The sequence below is a fragment of the Talpa europaea genome (genome assembly GCF_964194135.1).
Source record: "Talpa europaea genome assembly, chromosome: 8".
NCBI lineage: Eukaryota > Metazoa > Chordata > Mammalia > Eulipotyphla > Talpidae > Talpa > Talpa europaea.
Window position 1 is genome coordinate 12,236,939 of NC_140075.1, and position 27,456 is coordinate 12,264,394.

General features: G+C 39.3%; 2 protein-coding genes across 2 annotated transcripts; one reads left to right on the forward strand and one right to left on the reverse strand.

Moving 5' to 3' along the window:
• Positions 1 to 562: 562 nt before the first annotated feature.
• On the reverse strand, positions 563 to 1,485 carry LOC311175152 (olfactory receptor 2T27-like; the record flags this gene model as incomplete). Its single annotated transcript, XM_084240083.1, is given in 2 exon segments — positions 563 to 753; positions 756 to 1,485. Coding segments are annotated over 2 exon segments (921 nt in total).
• Positions 1,486 to 20,531: 19,046 nt separating this feature from the next.
• Positions 20,532 to 21,452, forward strand: LOC311175153 (olfactory receptor 2T27-like; the record flags this gene model as incomplete). Its single annotated transcript, XM_084240084.1, has 1 exon — positions 20,532 to 21,452. The coding sequence occupies one exon, from the start codon at positions 20,532 to 20,534 to the stop codon at positions 21,450 to 21,452; it is 921 nt and encodes a 306-aa protein (XP_084096210.1).
• Between the last annotated feature and the right edge of the window lie 6,004 nt (positions 21,453 to 27,456).

Sequence of the window (27,456 nt, forward strand, 5' to 3'; positions counted from 1 at the left end):
TAATAACTATCTGGTCTTGAAAGTGAATGTAAGTATAAAATTAATTTGCTCCATTACTAAGTCTCATGAACAATTAGAAGACTAACTGGAAATAGAAATCAGAATTGAAATGTCTACTTAGATGATAAAATCTGAATGTCTGGAACAGTAAAACCCCCTGACCTTTCCTTGCGAGCAAAGATACAATTACAATTACATCGGTAGAAATGATTCAAGGTGTCAAGATCTTCCTTTAAATAGATTTGTATTTACCAAAAAAGGGACAAATATAATTATGTTGGGATAAAAACTCTATTTCATATGCTACCTGAATAACCAAGTTCCTTAGTTATGTCATCAATGACTATCAGGGCATGCATGATTGAATGTACAAAGAATGACCATATGATACTTATGATTAGGTGGAAGAGTATATGTTTCACTGTGTTTTCTATTTCTCAAAATATGATTTCTATAGTTAAATGTAGACAAATGTGTCCTTATTAATATATGCTGTATTCCATTTTAGAGTAAATTTTGTCCATTGCAGATTTGCATTGGGTAAGCAAACACTTCACATTCCTCACACTCTGAAAACTTTCCTAAACACTCTAGTGACGTCCCTGTTCCGTAGGCTGTAGATGAGGGGGTTGAGCACGGGTGAAATGATGACGTAGATCACAGAGTCCACTTCTTCCTGCTCGGGGGAGTGGTAGGAGTTTGGCAGAAGGTATGTGAAGATGGCAAACCCATAGAAGAGCAACACCACAATCAGTGAGAGGAGCAAGTAGCCAAGGTTTTCCTGAGAGCCTGGCCTGATCCCATGCCCAGAACAGTGACGAGTATCCTTCCATAGGAGCACAGAATAGCTGAGACGGGAGGGATGAAAAAAATCACAGCACACACAAAAACAATATTTTCATATCGGGAAGTGTCAGCACAGGCCACTTTCAGAAACGCTGGGATCTCACAGAAGAAATGATGGATTTTCCTGGAAGCGCAGTAAGGGAGTGTCAGAGTATAGACCACATGGAACAAGGAATTGATCAGAGCACCCAACCAGGCCACAAGTATTAGGAGCACACAGACCTTGGGGCGCATGAGGATGGGGTAGCGTAGAGGGTGGCAGATGGCCACGTAGCAGTCATAAGCCATGACCGCCAGCACCAGGCACTCTGAGCCAGCAAGGAGATAGAAGAGGAACATCTGGGATCTACACCCAATGAAGGAGATGCGGTGGTCCCCAGACAGAAAGATCAGGGCCATTTTAGGGACAAACATCGAGATATAGAGGAGATCCATGATGGACAGCTGGCTGAGCAGAAAGTACATGGGGGTGTGGAGAAGAGGGTTGGCCCAGATGAGGATGATTATTATCGTTTTGCCCAACAGGGCCACCAGGAAATCAAGCAGGGTGAGTGTGAAGAGGACCCAGGGCACCAGGGTGCTGTGGAACACATCCAGGAGGACAAAATCACTGCCTGAAGTCTGGTTGCTCATGCTCATGTTCCAAATTTGTAACTTTGGAGAGTTTCAAAAGCATAATGCTCATATCTATAAAAAAATTTACAAAATAAAGTCATAATCACTTTTTAACAACTCAAGCCCATGTACCTTGGTACCTCTCATCTTTTAATTTTAGTAAATAAATATATTTTTCATCCCCAAGACTTTAATAAGGAATATAAAAGACCACCAAGAAAACTTGTCCTGTTAGTGTAAGGCCATATTATTGTCTATGTTAAATATATAGTTTAAATTTTTTTATTATAAATTGGAATTCTAGAAATTGAAATTCTCAGGTAGTAATACTGAACTTCCACTTTATATAATAGTCTGAAAAACTAGACATGTATTCATAAGTTAACAGTACAATTTTATCTGCATCAGTATTTTCTAACAACTTTATCAATAAATTTTATAGAACAAGTGTGGAAAATCTGGAGAAAATAATTCAGAGTCAAAAAAACCTGCCATACCTATAATCAGTAACTTTTTCTAGAATTACTTCTTGAAATCTCACATTGGCAAAAAGAACAAACTAGGTTTTCAAGAAGCTATTATAAAAAATGCAATTAAGTAAGTGCTATTCCTTAAAGCTGCATGTTTATCTTTTAATAGACCCACTCACGGCAGGAGAACTATGGCATCTAGTCACTGTGCAGCTCCTGTTGCACATGGCCACATGCCGACTCCGGACAGGACGAGTCATAGAACCCTGGCTGGCAGAGCAGACTGCACGCTGGACATGCACTTCTGCCTGGGAATAAAGGGGAGTCACTGCCCTCAGGAGGGGGTGCAGCAGCAGCCTCAGGGCTAGAAAATCCCCAAGGATTTTCTTTCTTTTCTTTTTTTTTTTTCCTTTTCTATCCTCTTGGTACTGGTCCAAAGATCACTTAAAGTAACTTCTGAAGTGACAGGACAGTAGAGTGCACACTTTCATGGCATTATTTTGAGAATGAGTGTGAAATGCTGGTATGTTTTCATTACCTCTCAAGTTACACTTTCTCTTTGAGGGGATGCATAATGAAACATTAATTGTCAGTAGTAATGAGACTTAATTTATAAAACATACATTAATTATATTAGAATATGTTAGTGGTGTAATGAAGAAAATAGTAAAAGTAGCTAATGCAGGTGTAGAAAATTCTGTTCAAGAACGTTGGAAGCACCTTCTAACGTGCCACAAGAGTGAATTCACAAAGCTGTAACTTCCTAACGTACCTTTTGTACAGAACTGACTGCTGGCCTCAACCCTGGAATTAGGAAGTTACAGCTTTTAGGAAAAATAATGAAACAAGATGATTGATCTGGGCATCAGAATTTGCCTTCTCATATAATATTAGATTATGTAAAATAATGTAACTGCCAGCAACCCCCAGCTATAGGTCTTGTTCACAACCAATAGAATGTATCAGCAATGCTATGTAGATGTGTAGCTAGCATTAAACAAAGTGAGTTGCTTAGGTTTTTCATTATAAAAGCTAGGTTACAGTTTCCTATGTTAAGTACTTAAGTGATCACCTCTTAAACATATTTCCTGAGTAAATATTCTACTTACTACTAGGGAAATATCAATCCTGCTTATAAAGTGTTGTTGATAAATGTCTAATGTCTCACAGTATCAGAAACACAGATTGCCTAAGAGAAGGGGTTAAATAGCTTCACTTTGTTGCTTCAATAGTCTTTAGGTTATTTACTGTTCCATGGTTACTCCTCAGAGGGAAGGTCCCCCATGGTAAATGTGCACCAATTATCTCCCTGTCCTCCATGACCCCGAGGACAGCCTGCAGCCATCTTACAAGAGGGTGCTTCTCTAATCAGAGAAAATGCTTGTCAAGAGATGTGAGCTCAAACAGCTGAGTGAATATTAACATTAAAGATTACTTTTCAAGCTACTTGCTACTTGCTTGCAAAATAAGAAATTTATCCAGAAAGCAGAGCAACATGGCGGCGAGGAGACACTGCGAGTAAGATCTCCCATTAAAAATAGTTAATAGGGAGGAAAAGCGGCAGGTCCCAGTGAGAACTGGACACGGAAGATAAACTGACAACTCCAGCAAACTACCCAAAGAAGAAAGTTGCCATAAAAGAGGACTAGAAGGGAGGAAAGAGCAGAACCCTGTTCCCCTCCCCACCCACAGAGTCGGCACTCTCTGACCAGCAGAGAGGAGGGAAAAAAACAAACTAAAACAACCAACAAGAACAAACTACACATCAGGCGGGACTGTGAGTGGAAAGGAACTATTGCAGCCACCACACCCCATGAACAGGAGCTGTGGAGAACCCTGCAGGATTTGCAGCGGAGGTGAGCGAACAGCTCCAGGTGCCATTAGAGAACAACAAAGACCACCGGAGGAGGAGATCTGCACACAGCCCCGGGCCGGCCGGTAAGCTTGCGCAGAAAAGAAGTGCGCTTGGTGCGCTTGAAAAGCAAGCACAGATCGGGATTGCGGCTGCCCAGGTCCCTGCGCCTGTGACCTAGGCTTGCGGGGAGACGCGCGGAGGCCCTCACTGAGGTGAGTCCCTCACTGAGTAAGCAGGAACCAGGCACCCAGGCACGGGAGCGGGGGTGCAAAAGGCGCCATTCCTGTGCCACTGAACTGGGCTACAGCCCACGTCCTGGACCTGAGGGCTTTGGAACTGAGACCCATGGCATGAAATTCGGGGAGTGGGTTCTCCGCGACGGTGGGGCACAAGGCAGACATAGCACCCCAAAGCCATTGAGGTTTACCCCACCATTCCTGCTCTGTTCCCTGACCCACGGGGTGGGGGGGTCGAAAAACAGCCCCCCAAGGACAATAGGAGAGATCTCTGCTGCCACCCAGCGACTAGAGAAAAAGTCGCTAACACCCCATAGAACAGGGAATTTTATTAAGAAAGACATCTTGAAAAGGGCAGAAGGCTCCCGGAGGACCCAGTGGCCAGCCAGGGAGTTAGCCCACGCCAGGCCCCTTCCGACCAGCAGTCTGAGCCCACAGAGGGAGCAGACACCCACGTCCAGGGCAGACTGGCCACGCAGAAGAGTGTGCCTGAGACCGGATGCGCAGGGACTGCGTCCCAATTCGCCATTTTAGAAAAGGGATATTTCTTCAGTAAAGGCTACCTGAAACCAGCAGAAAGCTCCCTCAGATGCCAGAGATGGCTCCTGGAGGAGCCAGAGGGGAGCGGAGAAGTTCACCCAAGATGCCGGCCAGTCCGAGTAACACAGTGTCCCAATGCATACGACAAATTAGAAAACAGACAGTAGGGAGTAGAAGAACCACATGCAACCTAGCAACTCCTCAGGAAAAAATCACACCACAAAAAGAAAACCACCCCCCATATTGCAACGACAGTAACATGGAAGAACTTCTGAGCCTTCCAGAATGAGAATTTAAAATTGCCATGATTAAAATAATGACAGAACTCATAAAGGAAAACAATGATCAGAAGAAGGAAATTGAGTCCCTAAAGAGGGAAAACAATGGTCAGAAGAATGAAATTGAGTCCCTAAAGAGGGAAGTAAAAGAAATGCAGAAGATCAAAGAATTAATGGAGGAACTAAAGAACTCTGGGAAAAGCAATGAAAGCAGAATAGATGAAATAGAAGAACGAATAAGTACTCTTGAAGACACAGAAATAAAAAGAACCAAAACAGAAAAGGAAAGAAGTATGAAGGAAAAAGAATGAAGAAAGACTTTGGGAACTATCTGACTCCATGAGGAAAGAAAATATAAGAGTTATAGGAATTCCAGAAGGGGAGGAGAGAGAGGTAGGAACAGAGAAAATATTCCAGGAGATAATTGAAGAGAACTTCCCAAATGTGAAGAAGGAGCTGAAAATTGATATACAAGAAGCAAGAAGAACACCAAACTTCCACGACAAAAGGAAAAATACAGCAAGACACATAATAGTAAAGCTCCCAAGAATCCAGGACAAGGGAAAAATAATGAAGCTGACAAGAGGGAAGAAACAGATAACATTCAAAGGAAAACCAATCAGGCTGACATCAGACTTCTCTGAAGAAACACTACGGGCAAGGAGAGAGTGGAGGGACATAGTCAACAGACTCCAAGAAAAAAGATGCCAACCAAGAATACTCTATTCCGCAAAGCTCTCCTTCCTCTATGAAGAAAGAATAAGGACCTTCCCAGACAAACAGAAACTCCGGAATTTCATTGTGACTAAACCCCCACTCCAAAAAATACTACAAGGAATCCTAAAGCCAGAACCTCAGAGGGACGAATAACAATGAAAGAAGACCAAAAAAAAAAGTTATTAAAATAATAAATAAATAAAATCAAAGGAAAGACATCAATGGCAAATACAGATGCTAACATATCAATATTAACTCTAAATGTAAATGGACTGAACTCTTCAATAAAAAGACACAGAGTTGCAGCCTGGATTAAGAAACAAAACCCCACCTTTTGCTGTCTCCCGGAAACACATTTAGCTACAAAAGATAAAAATAGGCTCAAAGTTAAAAGATGGAGGCCTCCCTGGTGGCGCAGTGGTTGAGCGCTGGTTTGCGAAGTTGTCCGCAGCCTCTGCAGCACCAGTTCGATTCCCGGCTGCTCCCCGGCCACCGGAGGAGGGTCTCACATGGCGCGCAGACCTCTCCTGCCGCCCGCTGCTCCCCTCAGCAGTGTCCTTCGTCAGTCTGCCTGCTTTGCTCTCCGCTCTGGCTCAGGTGAATTCTCTCACCCTCCCGTGTTTCTGACTGTACCCAGTGCTTGTAAAAATAAATAAATAAATCTTTAAAAAAAAAGTTAAAGGATGGAAAACAATCCTACAAGCAAATGGACCAAAAAAGAAAGCAGGAACAGCTATACTTATATCAGATAAAACAGACTTCAAACTCAAAAAAATAAAAAGATACCCCAATGGTCACTACATTATGATCAAGGGGATAATACTTCAAGAAGAAATAACACTCATTAAAATATACTCACCAAATGAAGGAGCACCAAAATATATCAGACAACTGTTGTCCTATCTGAAAATAGACATCAGAGAAAACACATATGTAGTGGGAGACTTCAACACACCACTATCAACAATGGATAGATCAACAAGACAAAAAATAAGCAGAGACTAAAGGTCTAAATAAGGACCAAGAGCATTTGGTCTTAACAGACATCTATAGAACACTAAACCCCAAAAAATCGGAGTGCACATTTTTCTCAAGTGCACACGGGTCATTCTCCAGGATCGATCACATACTGGGGCACAAGACAAACATCAACAGATACACCAAGATTGAAATCATACCAACCATGTTTTCTGACCATGAAGGCACCAAACTAGAAATAAACCATAAAAAGAAGGCAAGGAAGTATCCTACCTCATGGAGATTAAAAACCACACTAATGGAAGACCACTGGACTAACGAGGAGATCAAAGGAGTAATTAAAAAATTATTTGAATTGAATGACAAGGAGGGCACAAATATCCTAAATGTATGGGATGCAGCAAAAGCAGTAATAAGAGGAAAATATATAGCAATAGAAGCTCACATCAAAAAAGAAGAAAGAACTCAAAGAAACAACCTAATCTCTAAGCTCAAAGATCTAGAAAAAGAACAACAAAAAAACCCCAAAACCAGTAGAAGAAAAGAAATAATAAAAACCAAAGCAGAAATAAATGAAATTGAAACTAAAAAAACAATGTGAAAGATCAATGAAACCAAGATCTGGTTCTTTGAAAAATTAATAAAATAGACAAACCCCTAGCCAGGCTCACAAAGGAAAAAAAAGGGAGAAAGCACAAATAAACAGGATCATAAATGAAAGAGGAGAAATCACAACGGACACAGCAGAAATCAAAAGAATAATCACTAACAGCTATGAACAGTTATATGGAAACAAGTTCAACAATCTAGAGGAGATGGACAAATTCCGACAACTCTACAATCACCCAAAGCTAGATAAAGAAGAAATAGAACACCTAAACAGACCAATTACAAACAGCGAAATTGAAATGGTAATCAAAAACCTCTCCAAAAACAAAAGCCCAGGACCTGATGGATTTACAAATGAATTCTACCAAACATTCAGAGATGAATTAGTGCCTATCCTTCACAAACTCTTCGACAAAATTGAGAAGGAGTGACAATACCAAACACGTTCTACGAAGCCAACATTACACTAATACCAAAACCGAACAAGGACAACACAAAAAAGGAAAACTACAGGCCAATCTCCCTAATGAACACTGATGCAAAAATCCTCAATAAAATTTTAGCTATCAGAATCCAACAATTTATCCATGAGATAATTCACCACGACCAAGTAGGATTCATTCCAGGGACACAAGGATGGTTTAACATATGAAAATCAATCAACGTTATCCAACACATCAACAAAAAGAAATATAAAAACCATTTGATAATATCAATAGATGCTGAGAAAGCTTTCAACAAAGTGCAACACGTATTCATGATGAAAGCCCTTGAAATTCTTGGGATACAAGGAACATACCTCAACATCATAAAGGCCATCTATGACAAGCCAACAGCCAGTATCATCCTCAATGTTGAAAAGCTGAAAGCAATTCCATTAAGATATGGAACAAGACAAGGATGTCCACTCTCACCACTGTTTTTCAATATAATACTGGAAGTCCTAGCCAGAGCAATAAGACAAGAGCAAGACATACAAGGAATCCAAATAGGAAAAGAAGAAGTCAAACTATCACTATTTGCAGATGATATGATAATATACATAGAGAACGCCAAAAACTCCACAGAAAAACTAATTCAACTCATCAATCAGTTCAGTAAAGTGGCAGGATACAAAATCAACACTCAAAAGTCAGTAGCCTTCCTATACACAAACAATAAATCTGAAGAAGAAGAAATAAAAAAAAATCCCTTTTATTATCAAAACAAAAAAAATCAAATATTTGGGAATAAATCTAACAAAAGAGGTAAAGGACCTATACAAAGAAAACTATAAAACACTGTTAAAAGAAATAGAAGAAGACACAAAGAAATGGAAAGACATCCCCTGCTCATGGATTGGAAGAATAAACATTATTAAAATGGCCATCCTACCAAAAGCAATCTACAGATTCAATGCTATTCCAATCAAAATTTCAATGTCATTCTTCAAGAAATAGAACAATTATTGATGAAATTCATATGGAATCACAAAAAACCCCGAATAGCCAAAGCTCTCCTGAAAAAAAAGAAAGGAATGGAGGCATCACACTCCCAGACTTCAAACTCTACTACAAAGCCATAATCATCAAAACTGCATGGTATTGGAACAAGAACGGACATACAGACCAATGGAATCTAATAGATAATCCAGAAATAAATCCACAGATTTATGGTCAACTAATCTTTGACAAAGGAGCAAAGACTATGCATTGGAGCAAAGCATGTTTGTTCAATAAATGGTGCTAGGAAAAGTGGGTCGCTACATGCAAAAGAATTAAGCTTGATCACTACCTCACACCATAAACAAAAATCATCTCAAAGTGTATTAAAGAACTAGACATAAGACCCAAAACCATAAAATATGTAGAAGGAAATATAGGCGAAACACTATGTGATATGCACAACAAAGACATCTTTACAGACACATCACCTAAAGCAGTGATAGTGAAGGCAAAGATAAACAGCTGGGACTACATCAAATTAAAGAGCTTCTGCACAGCAAAAGAGACAATAACAAAAACAAAGAGAAACCCCACCGACTGGGAGAAAATTTTTGCACACAACACTAATGATAAAGGACTGATCCCAAAAATCTGCAAAGAGCTGATGAGACTCAACAACAACAAAGAAAATAATCCAGTCAAAAAATGGGCAGAAGAGCTAAAAAGAAACTTCTCTGAAGAGGAAATGCAAATGGCCAACAGACATATGAAAAAATGTTCAGCATCACTTGTAATCAGGGAAATGCAAACCAAAACTACCATGAGATACCATCTCACACCAGTGAGAATGGCATATATTAAAAAAACTAGCAACAACAAATGTTGGCGAGGTTGTGGAGAAAAAGGAACTCTTCTACACTGTTGGTGGGTGTGCAAACTGGTCCAACCACTATGGAGAGCTGTGTGGAGATTTCTGGACCTACTAAACATAGAACTTCCATATGATCCAGCAATTCCACTCATAGGTATTTACCCAAAAGACACAGAAACATCAATTCCAAAGAACACCTGCACCCCTATGTTTATAGCAGCACTATTTACAATAGCTAAGCTTTGGAAACAACCCAAATGCCAAAAAATAGATGACTGGATCAAGAAGATATGGTACATATATACCATGGAATATTACTCAGCATTCAAAAAAGATAAACACATGCAATTTGCAGCAACATGGATGGCGCTGGAAGGGATCATGCTCAGCGAAATAAGCCAAAAAGAAAATGAAAAATACCGGATTGTCTCACTCATAGCAGGAATCTAGAAAACTTAAATAAGGGACCAGGAAAATGAATAACTATAAGAAAGTGAAAATCAGAATCAACAAAAAAACTATGAACCAGAGACACTTTTTGGGGGGTGGGTGGTGGGAGGGGAGTGATTGTGGTCAGAATGGGTGAGTTGCAGTTGTATGGGCGAATATAAAAATAAAATTTATTATTTAAAAGAAAATAAATTAAAAAAAGAAATTTATCCATATGCAAAGGAATAGAGCAAGAAAAAAATCAGAGAGGAACTACAAAGACAGTAAGAAAACAATAAACAAATGGAAATAATTATATACCTTCAACAATCACTTTAAATGTAAATGGAAAATTATACTTTCAAAAGATATGGAGTGGCTGAATGATAAGAGACAAGACATCTATTTGCTGCCTACAAGAGCCACAATTCAAGTGTAGGGAGGCAGAGACAGAAACAGAGACTGAAAGAGAAGGAGTGGGAAATGATATTCCATGCTATTGCAAATGATCAAATGTTGGTAGAGCTATACTCATACCAAAAACATAGATACTGAAACTAAGGCCATAAAAAGACAAAGGAAAACAGTATATGTTGATATATAGGGCTGAACCAACAAGAATATATAATGTTTTAATATATTTTCACCCTGCAAAACACAACCAAAATATATAAGGCAAATATTAACAAAACTAAAAACAAAATGATAATACAATAATTTGGGCAATGTTAGTAACCCAATTTCATCATGGGTAGATCGTCCACACAAAAAATAAGGAAATACTGGCCTTAAATGGTACATTAGATCCCACAGACTTAAAAAGAAACCTAGAACATAAAAAGAAAAATATTAAATAATTACAACTGCAATCATATCAAGCATCATTTTCAACTACAACTGCATGAAACATGAAATTGAGTACAAGCAGTAAACTAAAAAATCACAAAACTTAAAGATCAAAGAACATGTGTGAACAACTATTGAGTCCATGACAAAAATCAAAGGCAAAGTTATATACACAGATGTGCAGATAAAAACAAAATGGAAATACAACATACCAAAATATATATAGACTGCAGCAAAGTTGTCTCTAAGAGAAAATTAGAGCAATACAGGCCTATATCAAAAACCAACAAAAAAATCTCAAAAACATAAAGGAACTAGAATAAAACACAAGCAACGTGCAAAGTGAATAAAATATTGGAAATAAATATCAAAGTAGCAATAAATGTAACAGACTGAAATAATAATTGAAAAGTTAAATGGAATTAAGAACAGCACCTTTGAAATCAAAAATGACAAACCTTTGGCTAGACTCAAGAAAAAGAGAGGGCTTAAATAAATAAAATTAAAAAAAATTGGAAGTTAAAAAGAATACTTGAGAAACACAAAGATCTATAAGAGATTATAAGAACACATAGATGACAACAAGATGGACAATCTAGATGAAACAGATTTATTCTTAGAATCATAAAATATCTCATGACTGAATAGTGAAGAGACAGAATATCTAAATAGACCCATTTTAGTAAGGATTTTGAAGTTGTAATCAAAAACCTTCCCCGAAATAAAGGCCAAATGCTTTTATACCAAATTATACCAAAGATTTAATACATATCCTCCTCAAATGCTTCAAAAGCTTTAAGAAGGGAACACGTCCATAGCCATATTACTATGTAAGTATTACCCTGAAATAAAATAAATGAGAACATGACCAAAAAAAAAAAAAAAAAAAAAAACTACAGGTCAATAATCCTGATGAACATAGATTCAAAAATCCTCAAAATATCAGTAAATGCAATTCACAATGATATAAAAGGCTGATATACTATGATTTTTTTCATCTATTACAGAAATTCAAGGATGGCTCACCATCTCTCAATGAAGGATTAAAATCTTTTTTTTATTTTTTTTATTATTTTTTAAACAATATTTGCTTCCCCTCACCCCCTCAGATTGAGCACCCATAGAATTTCCTTCCCCAAGGCACTTGTGCACCATAACCACAGTCCCCTGTGCTACTCCCTCCTCCCTCTCATCCCTCTCCCTCCTCCTCCCCTGCAGGGTATCTCTGATTTATAATTGTCTGTTTTTTCTTTGTTGTGTTTTATACTGTTAGTATTTTTTTACACTGATGTCTTATTTGGTTCCCCTATATTCTTGTTATAAGCGAAACCATCTGATATTTTCCTATTCCTTCTGGCTTATTTCACTGAGCATAATTCCTTCTAGCTCCATCCACGCTGCTGCAAATGGCATGAATTTATCTTTTTGACTGCTTAGTAATATTCCATTGTGTATATGTATCACATCTTCTTGATCCAGTCATCTATTCTTGGGTACTTGGATTGTTTCCAGGTTTTACTTATTGTAATAGTGTGGCAATAAACATTGGTGTACAGGTGTTCTTTTGAATCAATATTTTTGTGTCCATTATGTAGATCCCTGGGAGCAGAATGGGTCGTATAATAGCTCCATTTTTAGTAGACTGAGGAACCTCCAGACAGAGTTCCATAGTGGCTGGACCAGCTTTCACTCCCAACAGCAATGTAGGAGAGTTCCTTTTTCACCACATCCTCGCCAACATTTGTTGTTGCTTTTTATTTTTGATATGTGCCATTCTTACTGGTGTAAGGTGTTATCTCAGTGTGGTTTTGAGTTGCATTTCCCTGATTATAAGGGATGTTGAACATTTTTCATATGTCTGTTGGCCATTTGCATTTCCTCTTCAGAGAAATATCTTTTGGGTTCTTCTGCCCATTTCTTGACTGGATTGTTTATTTTGTATTTGTTGAGTCATGTGAGTTCTTTGTATATCTTTGTGATTAATTCCTTATCAGTTGAATGGAGTGCAAAGATTTTTTTTCCCAATCAGTGGGGTGTCTCTCCATTTTGGTTAATGTGTCTTTGGCTGTACAGAAGGTTTTCGGTTTGATGTAATCCTGGGTGTTTATCTTTGCCTTCACTCTCACTGCTTTGAGTGATGAGTCTTTAAAGATTTTTCTGAGATGTATGTCTTATAGTGTTTTACCTATATTTTATTCTATCTATTTTATGGTTTCAGGTCTTATGTCCAGTTCTTTTATCCATTTTGAGTTGATTTTTGTGCGTGGTGAGAGGTAATGGTGTAGATTCATTTTTTTTGCATGTGGAGATGCTGTTTTACCAGCATCATTTATTGAACAAACTGTCCATGTTCCACTGCATATTCTTTGCTCCTTTGTTAAAGATTAGTTGTTCATGTAAGTGTGGCTTTATTTCTGGGCTCTCTATTTGGTTCCATTGGTCTGTGTGCCATTTTTGTTCCAATACCAAACTGTTTTAATTATTATGGCTTTGTAGTATAGCTTGAAGTTTGGAAGTGCAATACTTCCTTTCTCCTTTGTTTTCATCAGTATGTCTTTGGCTATTCATGTTTTTTTGTGGTTCCCTATGAATTTCATCAGTATTTTTTCTATTTCTTTGAAGAATGTCATTGAGATTTTTATTGGAATAGCATTGAAATGTATATTGCTTTTGGGAGGATGGCCATTTTAATAATGCTGATTCTTCCAATCCATGAGCAGGGGATGTCTTTTCATTTCTTTGTGTCTTCTTCAATTTCTTTTAACAGTGTTTTATAATTTTCTTTGTATAGGTCTTTAGTCTCTTTTGTTAGGTTTATTCCCAAGTATTTGATTTTGTTTGCTTCAATTACAAAAGGGATAGTTTTCATGATTTCTTCTTCTTCAGATTGATTGTGTATAGGAAGGCTACTGATTTTTGTGTATTGACTTTATATCCTGCTACTTTACTGAACTGGTGGATTATTTTGAATAGTTTTACTGTGGAGTTTTTAGGGTTCTTGATGTATATTATAGCATCTGCAAATAGTGATAGTTTTGAAGGATTAAAATCTTATGTGCATCTCTGTGTCTTCCAGGTGGTGCAGCGGTTGAGGGCTGGATTGCGAAGCTGCCCGCAGCCTCTGCAGTGCTGGTTCAATCCCCGGCTGCTCCCTGGCCACCGGAGGAGGGTCCCACATGGTGATATAACACTCATCTACATACATTCACCAAATGAAGGCACACCAAAACATATTAGGCAATTATTATCAGCTCTGAAAACAGACATTAAAGAAAATGCGTATAGAGTAGGAGACTTCAACACCCCATTCTAACCAATGGACACATCAACAAGATGAAAAATAAACAAAGACACTAAAGCCCTACATAAAAACATAGAACTCATGGGCTTAACAGACATCTTTAGGACACTGCACCCAAAAAACTCTGAGTACACATTTTTCTCAAGCACACAAAATCCTTCGCCTGAATCAATAACATACAGGGCCACAAGACAAACATCAACAGAATCATTAAGATCAAAATCATTCCAAATATCTCCTCTGATCATAAAGGCATCAAACTAGAAACAAGTCATGAAAATAAAGCAAGGGACCCTCCCACTTCATGGAGATTGAAATCCATGCTACTGGAAGACCACTGGACTAATGAAGAGATCAAACAAGAAATGAAAATATACTTTGAATTGAATGACAAGGAGGACATCAATTTCCAGGATGGACTAGCATTATCCACAAAATCCAAGTTATGGAACCAGCCTAAGTGTACAATACAGATGAGTGAATGAAAAAAAAAAAAACTGGGAATTTCAAATTTTTCCCTTTTAATTGACTTCTAATTTACTATTGCTTTGCTGCGAAGTTGCCAAATTTTATTTTAATCTTCTTAGATTCCTTGAAATTTGCTTTCTGGAATAAAGCATTATATATTATGAAGGATTTAACATGTGCACTTGGAAATAATGTGCATTCAATATTGTATTGAATGTGCATTTGATGGATATTGTATGGAATGCTCTGTATATGTCTTTTAGATCCTCCAACTCCAACATATAACTTATGTCTCTTAACCTTACTGCTAATCTTCCTGCAAGCTCACTCTATTTTTGATGGTGGGGTATTGAATTCCCCTCCTATTATTGTGTCCCTGTGCAATGATCGATTAAATGTGGTTAATATTTGCTTCATATATATTTAAGTGTTGTGATATATGATTTCACCTCTTATCTCTTCATACCCCTCCATGTGCAATGCAGACTACTTACAGCACTATTCTAAATTCCTCCTCCCCACTCCTTTATCCCTAGATGTTTACTGCACAACTGTGAGGGTAGTGAGGAAGACCAGAATGGGTTCCACTTTGGAAAAGTACTTCCCCCCATGCTGTGTTAAAGCATTGGAAAAGGGGATCAGGGAGGCGGGTTTGGGGGAACCAGTTGCCCTGAGTCACAGGGATTAGCATTGGTGGGCAGCTCCAACAGTATAGTCCAACTTTATTGTTCCAGGAGCTTCACCTAATACAAGTGGATGGCTGCTATGACGCTTCTTTGTGTTTGTCTCCTAGACACAAGACTTGAATTTGACCTGACAGCCAGATTCTCCTACAGTTGAAAGAAAAATCTAATTTGCTATTTACTCAGAACTTTTTATCTACTAAAGACAGAGATGACCACTTCTAAGACTTCTAAGACCACTTCTAAGAGTTAAAAATGAAAGTGCTTTTTAATTTTTAGTATTGTTTTCAGATAGCATTTTTCAAACAATTCACTACAGATAATATACATATAAAATTAGTATTTACTCAGACACACCCTTTCACCCAGGACACAGATCTGAGCTTTTACCCAGCTCCAGAAACTCCCTCCAGTACACAAGACAGAGGTGTGTTTTGAGGGAAGACTATGTTCTGGAAATGATTTTGTACCCAACTCAACTATCCCTCAAGGTTTGAGAGTAGAAGGAAGATATTTTTAGTCATGCATGGCCTGAAAACATGTACATTCAATTCACAACCTGTCAAGAAGTTGTTGAAGGATGTACTTCACTAAAGCAAAAGGGGTGACTAGAAAAAGGAAGGTGTAAAGGCACATGCACAAAAACAAGAAGTTCAATGCGGAACAGAGATGAAGGTGTGCCCTGAGAAGAGAAATAAATGAAAGGCACACAGAGACTCATGCAACAGACCTGCACACAATCCCACCACTTTCGAGGAGACAGAGGTCTTCAGGAAAATGAACAAGTGTGGGAGGGAAAATTAAGTCTCAAGTGAAGAGAAGCACCGTGGCTTACTTCTTGAATCAGCTGTGAATACTTTTTACTTTGTTATAATACTCTACTCTTGTCTCTTCATCTAACCTAAATTGTGATACTATAATTTGAAGGAATGGAGGAGAAGATGTGAAAGATGGGTCAGGGCTGTAAAACAGCTCCAGCACCTTCCACAGGAGAAAAATCAATAGCAGATCTCTAAGATGAACACAAGACAAAAAGCAATAGCACACCTGTTAATTAGTACAGTGGAGAAGGTAGACCCCACACCAAAGCTTGACTACAGGAAATGAAAACCAGGGGAGAAAGGGGCATGGGGAACCACTTTTTCATGGTAACCCTTGAAGGACTACCTGCCTCTTAAAAACAATATATACAACATAGTTAAAAACTTTGATTAGGTAAACATGGAACATATTCCTGATACTACTGAAAAGCATGAAATTTTCTGTATTCTGTTTATTATTGTGGAAAACATGGATGGTTAAGTAATGAAATGGAAAAAAAAAAGTTTCCGTGGGGAAAAATTAGTCTTCACCCAAATATTTGAAGGTGAGCCACTTAACAAGCAGTATCCCTGAGGCGGAGGCTGCATGTCCTTGTGAGATAGCTGTAACCATTTCTTCTGGGTCATGGAGGATGGGGAGGTAACTGCTGCACACTTTGCCTCAGGGACAGGGTGCAGTTGGGGATGGTCCCTCTGAGGGCTGACAGTGGAACAGTAAATTGGTGTGGATTATGGAGGCAATGGCGTCAAGGTATTTAACCTTTGTTCAGGAGGACTGTGGGCTTCTGAGGCTGGAAGAACTAAGACATTGATAACACTCTAGAAGCAGCACTGATTCTGTTCTTACAAATATGTCAGAGGTTTGTTCTCGGGATACATGTTGAAGTCTGTTATGATTTCCTAAGCTGCCTAATATATAATGCTCTGACCTTGTACATATAATAGACAATATCAATAATCCCCTCTATTTAAGATATGTATCTATAAGATATTAATACATTTAAATACTGAAAATACTTAGATGTTGTCTATGGACTCAAATAAGCTGTTTAGTTGAACTGGAACTGGCATGTGCACTAACATTGCATAAGAAGACAATAGCTCATGGCAATACTGATGGTCTGTAATTCTCAATGAGGTACAATTTACTAATTTTGGGGTGGAGTCAGGGGTTAGTTTTATGGAAGAAAGATGTTCACTGTTCAAAGCCAGCACCCTCTCTACAGTGCCAATGCCCTTCCTGAAAGACTATTTGAAGGCTGAGGGCATGAGGATTGTTGTAAATCTATAATAAATTCATTTTTAAGAGACATAAGCAGTGGCATAAGTAAAACCATAAGACATTTACCCAGGATCTACTCTCAAAACACACTGTTGGTTGATTTCCTTCTAATTCATGTCAATGAGGTAAAAGATAAAGTTGTTTTAAGTTAAAATGAAAGAAAATTGACTTCAAATTCATTTTTCCTGCCATTATATTTTGGGTAGTTTTATATATATTAAATACATATATTACATACATATATAAGATATGCACATGATTTCATGTCCTCTGGGAGTCTCATAGCATCATAAATTAAGTAAATCTCCAAATACAAACATCCACTTACCAAATTACAGTGGACGGTTTTTGGATTGAGGGCATTCATATATATTAATTAGTAAACATTTAGGAAAATATCTATTAGGCTATACTGGAAACCATCGAAAGGTATTGAGAATGTGGAATGTCAAATTTCTTAGGAAAACAAAGTATTTCGATGAAAAAGTAACTATTTACTGTACCACACTATTTCATTCATTGGCTCTCTCGAAGCTGGGATATAAATGAATTTTATGTCCTCCCAGACATGAAGACTATTGTAATTCAAATGATTAGATTGTGGGATTCTCCTTATAGCACATAATGCCACACTGCTTTGTTTGCTAGAGTTAAAGGGTTGATAGAAACAGGGAAGTTTTATATAGAGAGGGAAGTGGAAGAAAATAGTGGATCCATAACTTTTTGTCATATTTAATGTTTTAAAAGTCAATGTTTTCAGACTTAACATGCTTTTATATGTATGACATTTTAAGCACCAAATTCAGCATAGGGATTGGAGAGTGTTTGCATCTAGATTTCCCCATATGACCAATCCTACATTCCACGCATTCTACAAATTCCATGTCATCCCTCTGTGGCACGAGGTGGTGAGGACAGGGCAGCAGACGCTCCTGTCACAGGGGCAGACAGCCGGGAACTCAGTGCCGAGCCACCTCACAGGGACTTCCACTGGTGCTAAAAATCTGTGTCTACCACAGCTGCCATAACTGCACACTTACCCAATGACATTTATTAAACACGTTTGTAATTTATATCTCACGTCCACTTAAAGTCTATGAAAGCTCTTTATTATACATCCTCCCTAAGAGAAAGTGCTGCAAGTCAAAACACAAGTGCCAGCTCTTCATATTCAACAAAAAAACTGATGCTCGAAATAATGTCATGAAGCGAGAGTCCAACTCCCTCCATCACTTCACAAATGACCTTAAGTTCACTTTGCAACAGAACAAAGACAATAAGACAGAAGGAAATCCCTGGGGATTTTCGAGCCCTGAGGTTGCTGCTGTGCCTCCACCTGTAGGGCATGAGTCCACCTGGCTTCCCATGCAGAAACACGTTTTCCACGCAGTCCGCTCCTTCCAGGCAGGTCTCTATGCCACCTGGTGCCCACTGGACCCTTGTCCTGTCCGAAGCTCACAAACAATACCTCCTTAAAGACATGTTTAGAAATAGCTCCTTAGAGAAGAAAGGTATTTCCATTACTCAACAGGTGAGATTTCCAGGTTAATTGGAAGTCATTGTGGAAAAGAATTAAAGGCTGCCTTGACCCTGACCTTGCAGCTCTGTCCACACAGCACTTATAGCCCTGAACTACTGATATTACACATTGTTTTTTTGAAGATTTATTTATTTATGCTTACAAGAACCAGGGTATGCTGCAGGAGGCCTTGATGCCCCAGCCAGATAAGACACTGGAAGGTAAAGGGCCTCACACCATGGGGCCAAAGGTAAAGGGCCTGACACTGTGGGGCTGAAGATTCCTTGTGCCTCACACCGTGGGGCTGAAGATCTAACATTCCTTCATTTTTTGTTCTTGGTCATAAAAAGAAAAAAAATTATCAGAAAAGTACATTAGGCAATAAATTATATGTATCAGTAGACTGCAAGCAATTGGCATGGAAAATTACCTGTTTAGATATTAGTTATTAAACAATTTGGCCCACTTGACAATGGGAGATGATTTAGTGTACATATCTGACAAGCAAACCAGCACAAATATTATAGTAAGTCCTTCTTTTGCTTTTTTAGAAGTTCCTTTTATTTAGAAGTTTCTTAGGAAAGTTTTTAAATGAAGTTAACTGTGTTAAGAAGTTTGTAGGTGGAAAGAGTTCTGATAGCTGTGTAGCAGCTGGTCTCTGACTGAAGGCCATGTGAATAAAATAGTCTTTTGATGCTTAGGCTTTAGCTGATAGGGATGCACTGGCAGCTATCCACTGTCTTAGATAATTGTCTAGCTGAAAAAATAAGTTTTAGTGTTAGGTCTGGTTATTATCTATTAACCTTGAAGGCTACCGTCTAGCTGGGACCCATAGGAGCCAGTAGTCCATGGGAATAAAATACACTAATTGTTTCCGCTTTGCACATGACAATGTATTTTTTTTTCTGCTTACTAAAAATAAATAAATAAGGACCTGCTGAGTCTCTCGGCAGAAGATACTTGCACCTCATCCAAGTGTTAGTGTCTCCTCACTACCTCATCCCCTTCCCCTCAGCCCTTAAGTTTCAGTTCTTTTGTTTTCGCCTAGGCCATCTCATCCTTTCAGGAACCCCTGACACGACATTTTGCCGGAGGCTGGTCCCCAGCAAGGGTACAGATGAGAGGTGTGGGGGAGAGAGGATTCACCAGAGACAGAGTGGGGAACAGAACAGGCAGATTGACTGAAATACACTGCTGAAGGGAGCAGTGGGGGTGTCAGGAAAGGTCTGCTGCACCATGTGGGTAGCTCCCTGGCCCAGGATTGAAATCATGCTGCAGTGGCAGTGGAGAGCTTCATAGTTTGTGTCTTAACCCCCTGCACCACCAGGAAGGCCCTGATACTCCACATTATTGAAGTGCCTAATAATGATGCAGGTGTTCATTAATTAATTAATTTATTTATGTATGCTACTTAAAGCATAACTTAATAGTAATTACTTGAGGAATGCAATTTCTAAAAATTTTAATGACAAAAATGTTTCAAAATAACATTTTAAAGCTAGCCAATATTGCCTTTTCTCAGTGTGGCAAGAATTCTAGATGGTAACTTAAGATACCTTAGTAAAGTCCAGTGAAAGGTAAATATATTTCTTAACTAATAAAAGCTGAAGGGTGAAGTGCAGGGAGTAAAATAGACTTGCAATATTAAAAGTGGCACATGCCTTTATTTGTGAAAATCTTGCAGGGGCAATGAACATTATGCTTGTGAAAAACTCTCCAAGGTTACAAATTCAAAACACGAGCATGGCATGGCTGAGCAACCAGACCTCAGGCAGTGATTTCATCCTCTTGGATCTCTTCCACAGCACCCCAGTGCCCTGGGGCCTCTTCACACTCACCCTGCTCGATCTCCTGCTGGCCCTGTTCGGCAACACCATAATAATCATCCTCATCTGGGCCGACCCTCTTCTCCACACCCCCATGTACTTTCTGCTCAGCCAGCTGTCCCTCATGGATCTCATCTATATCTGCACATTTGTTCCCAAAATGGCCCTGATGTCTGGGGACCACCGCATCTCCTTCGTTGGGTGTAGCTTCCAGATGTTCCTCTTCACCACACTTGCTAGCTCAGAGTTCCTGCTGCTGGCGGTCATGGCTTATGACTGCTACGTGGCAATCTGCCAGCCTCTGCGCTACCCCATCCTCATGTGCCCTAAGGTCTGTGTGCTCCTGGTGCTTGTGCCCTGGCTGGGTGCCCTGCTCAATTCCTTGATCCATGTTGTCTATACTCTGACACTTACTTACTGCACCTCCAGGGAAATCCACCATTTCTTCTGTGTGATCCCAGCGCTCCTCAAAGTGGCCTGTGCTGACACTTCACAATACGAAAAGGGGATTTATTTTAGTGCTGTGATTTTTTTCATTCCTCCTGTCTCAGCCATTCTGTGCTCCTATGGAAGGATACTGTCCACTGTTCCGGGCATGGGTTCAGGCCAGGCTCTCCGGAATACCTTGGCTACTTGCTCTTCTCACATGACTGTGGTGTTGCTCTCCTATGGAGCTTCAATCATTAAGTACCTTGTGCCAAAGTCCTACCACTCCCCCGAGCAGGAAGAAGTAGTCTCTGTCATCTACACCATCATTTCACCCATGCTCAACTCCCTCATCTGCAGCCTGCAGAACAAGGACGTCAATCAAGCTTTTAGGAAGGTTTTCAGAATATGACAATATAAGGATTCCTGGTACCCAATGTAAATCCAGAACAGGATGGTGTGTGCTTTGAAATGGAACAGTACCTGTTTTTATATTCTTTTGCAGCCAGTGTCACCATCAGTGAAGACCTGGTTATTAATATGATACATAAAATATGTTTTTATTCCTATGTAATTTTCCTATTTGTCAATTTTCAAAAAGTATGGTTCATAAGGGACAGAAGCCATGTTATCTTGAAAATTTTGTCTTTAAAATTGTAAATATATTCCAAAACTACCATTGCAAATATATAATTATGTATATTTTAAAGTATACATTGTTTTTATAAATTTTGAAATATCTCTTAAAATACTACTTGCTATAATTCAATAACCTGGAATTTCTGAATGAAAATTTATTTCTCTATTATATATATACTAATACACATTTTTTAGCATTTTTGGTTTTCACACTGAGAAATAATTAATATGCAATAGTAGTTTTGGTTTTCAGAGTCCAGCATGGTGATTTCCCTGCAAACTGCTCACCACATATCTTGTTACCCCACATACCACACAAGGTAAATGTGAGGGTTCATCCTCTTGCTTCACTTCATACGCCATCCACACCCCACGCCCACTTTCATCTGGTAGCCACCTTTTATTAGTGATCATCTATTCTCTTAACTGTGGGGACACTAGGAGCCTCCCAGTCAAGTGTCAGGTCTGACCACCTCGGTGCACCTGCCACCGATCACCCACACCCCCACAACAGCCCAGAGGCCGGCACCCGCCTGTACCCACCTTTGGATGCTCAGCTCTGTAGTCAGGCTTCTACTGTTAGTTTTTAAGTTGGTCTTTCTCTGACTCTCAGTTTGGCATCTCTAGATTCTGCATATTACTGGCCCATCTGGTATCTGTCCTTCCCATCTGACGTATTTCACGTAGAATCATCCCTCTACTCTGTGTCTTGTTCGCTTTTAGATTTCCACATCAGTGAACCCACAGAGCATTTGTCTCTTCCTCTGACTCGCTCCCCCCCAGGACATGCATGGTGTCACATATGGTGACATTTCATCTTTTTAAAAATTGTGTGAGGGTCTCCCCATACACAGACATGCACACACACACACACACACACACACACACACCCCACACCACTTCCCTACCAACCCACCCATCTTTGGAACCTCCGTTGGTTCCCGTGTGTGGTGGTGTGAGAAACATAGGTGAGCATATGCATTTTGGAAATATTTTTTTTTTCTTTTCCTTTGGATAAATACCCATAAGTGGAATTGCTGGATCATATGAGTTTTACCATAATTTCTGAGGAATATGTGTTTTAATATACCGTTCCCCAATGGTGCGTGGGGGTACCCTATCCCCACACCTTTGCTCACACTTGCTTTAACTTGTCTTCATCACCACAGTATTCCCCCTTATCCAGGCCCATCCTTCCAAGGTCCCCAAGTGGAAGCCTAAAAATCAGATCATACCAAACTGGACAACAACTATTTTTCCTAAACATACTCAGCTGTGTGAAAGATTAATGTACAGATTAGGCAAAGTAAGACATTCATAGTTAGTAAAGTTAGAAAAGATCGTTGTATTAACTATTGATCTCTAAAAATATCTTTCTGTAGGAGAGTAATTTAGAGTTCCTCCAAGGAGCCCTCTCCAGTGCTGCTGACCGTGGCAGAAGACACAGCCAGTCCTCGGGAGTGATGGGGCAGCTCACATGGCTTTGAGTGGGGAGACTGAGCGCCCTCACCAGTTGAGACACTGAGCACCCTTTCATGCACCTGAGCGCCACATTTATGGCTTCCTTGGCAAAGGCCTATTTGGATCCTTTGCTGAAGTGATATGTGTTCAAAACTTAGAGCAAATATCAATTTCAAAGCAAAGATACATTAACTACTTGCTGGTTGTGTTAAAAACAAACTACTTATAAACAGCACAAACTAAATTAAAAATCACTTTTAATCACTCCTTAACTTGTTATATTGTAGGAATATTTTTATGATTTTTGGCCATTCACACAAGATAGGTTTGAAATGCTGCAAGTTGAAGGTGTGGCAATTGAAAGTGAAAACTCCTGTGATGGCAGTCTTTGGGATGCAGGTGCTTGGCTGGTGGTGTGAAACACATTCATATGGATTAGGATCAGGATCCACACCAGGTCCTCAAAATGAAGAGGGATGAAATGTTCCCTTCTGGCCATGTGAAATAACCCAGAGCATTCTCATTGAAGCAAAGGCAAATACTTTGGGAGAATAGTCTTTCCCTGAGCCTTAGCCCAGATGACAGAAGGGTATTTCCTCAACAACTGCTCAACACAATTTGCTCATTCACCTCAGAAACAGGGAAGGCTACAATGCAATTTTGAAGGTCACTCTTGGGGACACATGTCCTATGCATGCCTAACATTATACCTAAATCATAGGCTCAACTCCACATACATACCACATCACTACAGATATAGAGCTCTAGTATAAAACAGTGTATTATATGCCAAACAAGGAAGATATCTAAGGACGAGTTCCTATAGAAACACAAAAAGAAGCAGGGACACATGTGTGGGCACTACATGTGTTTGAACTTGGGGACAGCAAAAACTATGGAAACTTAAAACCCAGCTGAACTTCTTTTAGATTACACAACATATCACAATAAAAGTCTTAGCTCAGTCTCTATTACCAACAAATCATGTCTCTCATTTAACAGAAAATTACAAAGGTGGCCATTAGCAATAGAAGCAGAGGCAGAGAGTATACAGATTTGCAATTATCACAGAAGAAATTAAAGCAACCACAAATACTATGCTCATGAATCCAACTGATATATTACACAATAAAACCATGATATCACTGCAAGTAAACAGATGGAAGATGTAAATCAACATGAGCTCCACTTTTTAAAAAATGCTTCAAGTGAAAAATACTATAATACACAGTTGAACAAAGATGAAACACATCATTGTCACTAGTAAGAGGAATAAAATGTACACTATGAATAGAAGGAGAGATTTTTTTTTTATTTGAAAAAAAATAATAGAAAAAAGGAGACTTTTATGGGATAATCAGTCAACTCATCAACTGAGAAAATAATCAACCACCATTAATATTTGTTCATACAAGATTTCCCAAACAGAGCAAAAAAGGGGTGATTGGGGAAATTTAATTAAGAGTCAAAAAGTATGGGATGATTTCAAAGGCAATCAGGCAAGACAGAGACATGAAAGGAATCCAAATGGGAAAAGAAGTGAAACTATAATCTTACACAGATAATATGATATTATAGAGAGAGAGTCCTTTAAAAATCCACAGAAAAACTAAAACAATATATGTATTTAGTAAAGTACCAAATTACAAAATCAATATACAAAAATTAGTAGCCTTCTTGTATGCAAACAATCAATCTCAAGAGGAAGAAATTAAGAAAATCATCCCATTTACAATGTACCCACAAAAATTAAATACCTAGAAATAAAGCTAACAAAGGTGGTGAAAGATATATACAAGGAAAACTACAAAACACTGGTAAAAGAAATAGAAGACACAAAGAAATGGAAAGATACTCTCTCCTCATGAACTGGAAGAATTAACATCATAAAAATGTTCATCCTACCAAAACCTATTTACAGATTCAATGGAATTCCAATAAAATCTCAATGAGATCAGAACCCTGCTACCCTCCTCCACCCACAAAGCAGGCACACTTTGACAAACAGAAAGGAGGAAAAAAACAAGAACAAATTAGAGATCAAGCAGGATAGTGAGCAGAAAGGAATTACTGCACTTAATACACCCTGTGAGCAGGTAATGTGGGGACACGTGCAGGAACCGCCACGGAGGTGAGCAAATGGCACCGGGGAATAAAAAACACGGTGCCATTAGAAGAAGATAGGGACTCCACAAAGAGACCTTCAAATAGACAAAGGACAGCTGGTAAGCTTGTGCACAAATAGCTTGTGCTCAAAAAGCATATGCAGATGGAGGCTGACCAGGTTCCCGCACCTGCTACAGAGGAAAGACGCAAGGGAGCCCTCACTGAGGTGAATGACCCTCACTGGGTAATCAAAAACCAAGTGCCCAGGCACAGGATTGGCATGCAAAAGGCACCATATATGCAGACAATGAACTGTGCTATCACACACATTCCAGATCTGAGGGCTTCGTAACTGAGAACCTGGGCACAAAATTGGAGGTGAGGCATGGGATCCCCACAACAATGGGGCACAGGGCAGACAAGGTACCCCCACGCCATTGAGGCCTTCCACTCTATCACAACACCCCCCCACCCCTCTCCTCATTCCCTAGAGAACTACGGGAAAAAGCATTTCTGGAAGGATTCTAGAAAAGATCTCTGAGGCCACCAGTGATCCGAACAAAATCACCAAATACCTGATAATAGGACGCCAGGGATGCCAAAAGAACCCTTGTGTTCTGAGAGAAGGTGGGCCAGAAAAAGGGGGGTGAAAAGGGAAATGAGGTGTGGAACTAGATTACTAAAGTTTCCATACAACAGTCACGTTCTGGAAAGAGAGTTGGGCAGAGATCAACAAAAACAAAGTAAACAATCCAGTCAAGAAATGGACAGAAGAGGGCCTCCCCAGGTGGCGTAGCATTTGAACACTGGGCTATGAAGTCTCCGGCAGCCTCTGCAGCACCAGTTTGATCCCCAGTCACCAGCGAGTGTCCCACATGGCACTCAGACCTCTCCTGCCAAGCCCGCTGCTCCCCTCGGCAGTGTACTTCGTTAGTCAGCCTGTTCTACTCACCACTCTGGCTATGGTGAATTCTCTCACCCTCCTGCACTTCTGACGGTACGCAGTGCTTGTATAAATAAATAAATATTTTTTTTAAAAAATGCAGATTTGGCCTCATGCAGACCCCATTCTCTGAACACAAGTAATAAGTTAGAAATCAGTGTCAAAAAGATAAAATTTTAGGGCCTCCCTGGTGGCGCAGTGGTTGTGCGCTGTGCTGCAAAGCTACCTGCAGCATCTAAGGCACTAGTTCGATCCCCGTCCACCTGTGAGGGTCCCACATGGTGGACAGACCTCTCCTGCCACACCCCTTGCTCCCTCAGCAGTGTATTTCATCAGCTGGCCTGTTCTGTTCCCTGCTCTGGCTCTGGTGAATTCTCTCAAAATCCTGCACTTCTGAATGTACACAGTGCTTGTATAAATAAATAAATAAATCTTAAAAAAAAAAAGAAATGGACAGAAGAACTTAAAAGATATTTCTCCAAAGAGGAAATGTACATGGCCAACAGGCATATGAAAAAATGTTCAATACCCCTTACAATCATCAAAATGAAAATCAAAACCAAAATGAGATACCACCTTACACTAGTAAGAGAGGCACATATCCAAATAACTAGCAATAACAAATCTTGGCAAGGATGTGGTGAAACAGGAACTCTCCTATATTGTGGGTGGGAGTGAAAACTGTTCCAACCACTATAGAAAGCTGTATGGAGATTCCTCAGTCTACTAAAAATGGAACTACCCAGCAATTCCACTCCTAGGGAACTACCCAAAGATTGATTCAAAAGAATAACTGTAAGAAAAATATAAAACACTGTTAAAAGAAATAGACGAAGACACAAAAAAATGGAAAGACATACCCTGCTCATGGATTGGAAGAATTAACTTTTGGCCATCCTACCAAAAAGCAATTTACAGATTCAATGATATTCCAATAAAATTTCAAGGACATTCTTCAAAGAAATAGAACAAATATTGATTAAATTCATATGGAGCCAGCAAAATCCCCAAATAGTCAAAGATCTCCTAAAAAAAATAAAGAAGGAATGGACACATCACACTCCCAGACTTCAAAATATACCACAAAGCCATAATAATCAAAACTGCATAGTATTGGAACAAGAACAGACACAAGGACAAATGGAACAAAATAGAAAATTCAGAAATAAATTCACGGATTTATGGTCAACTAATCTTTGACCAATGAGCAAAGAATATGCACTGGAGCAAAGAAAGTTTGTTCAATAAATGGTGCTGGGAAAACGGG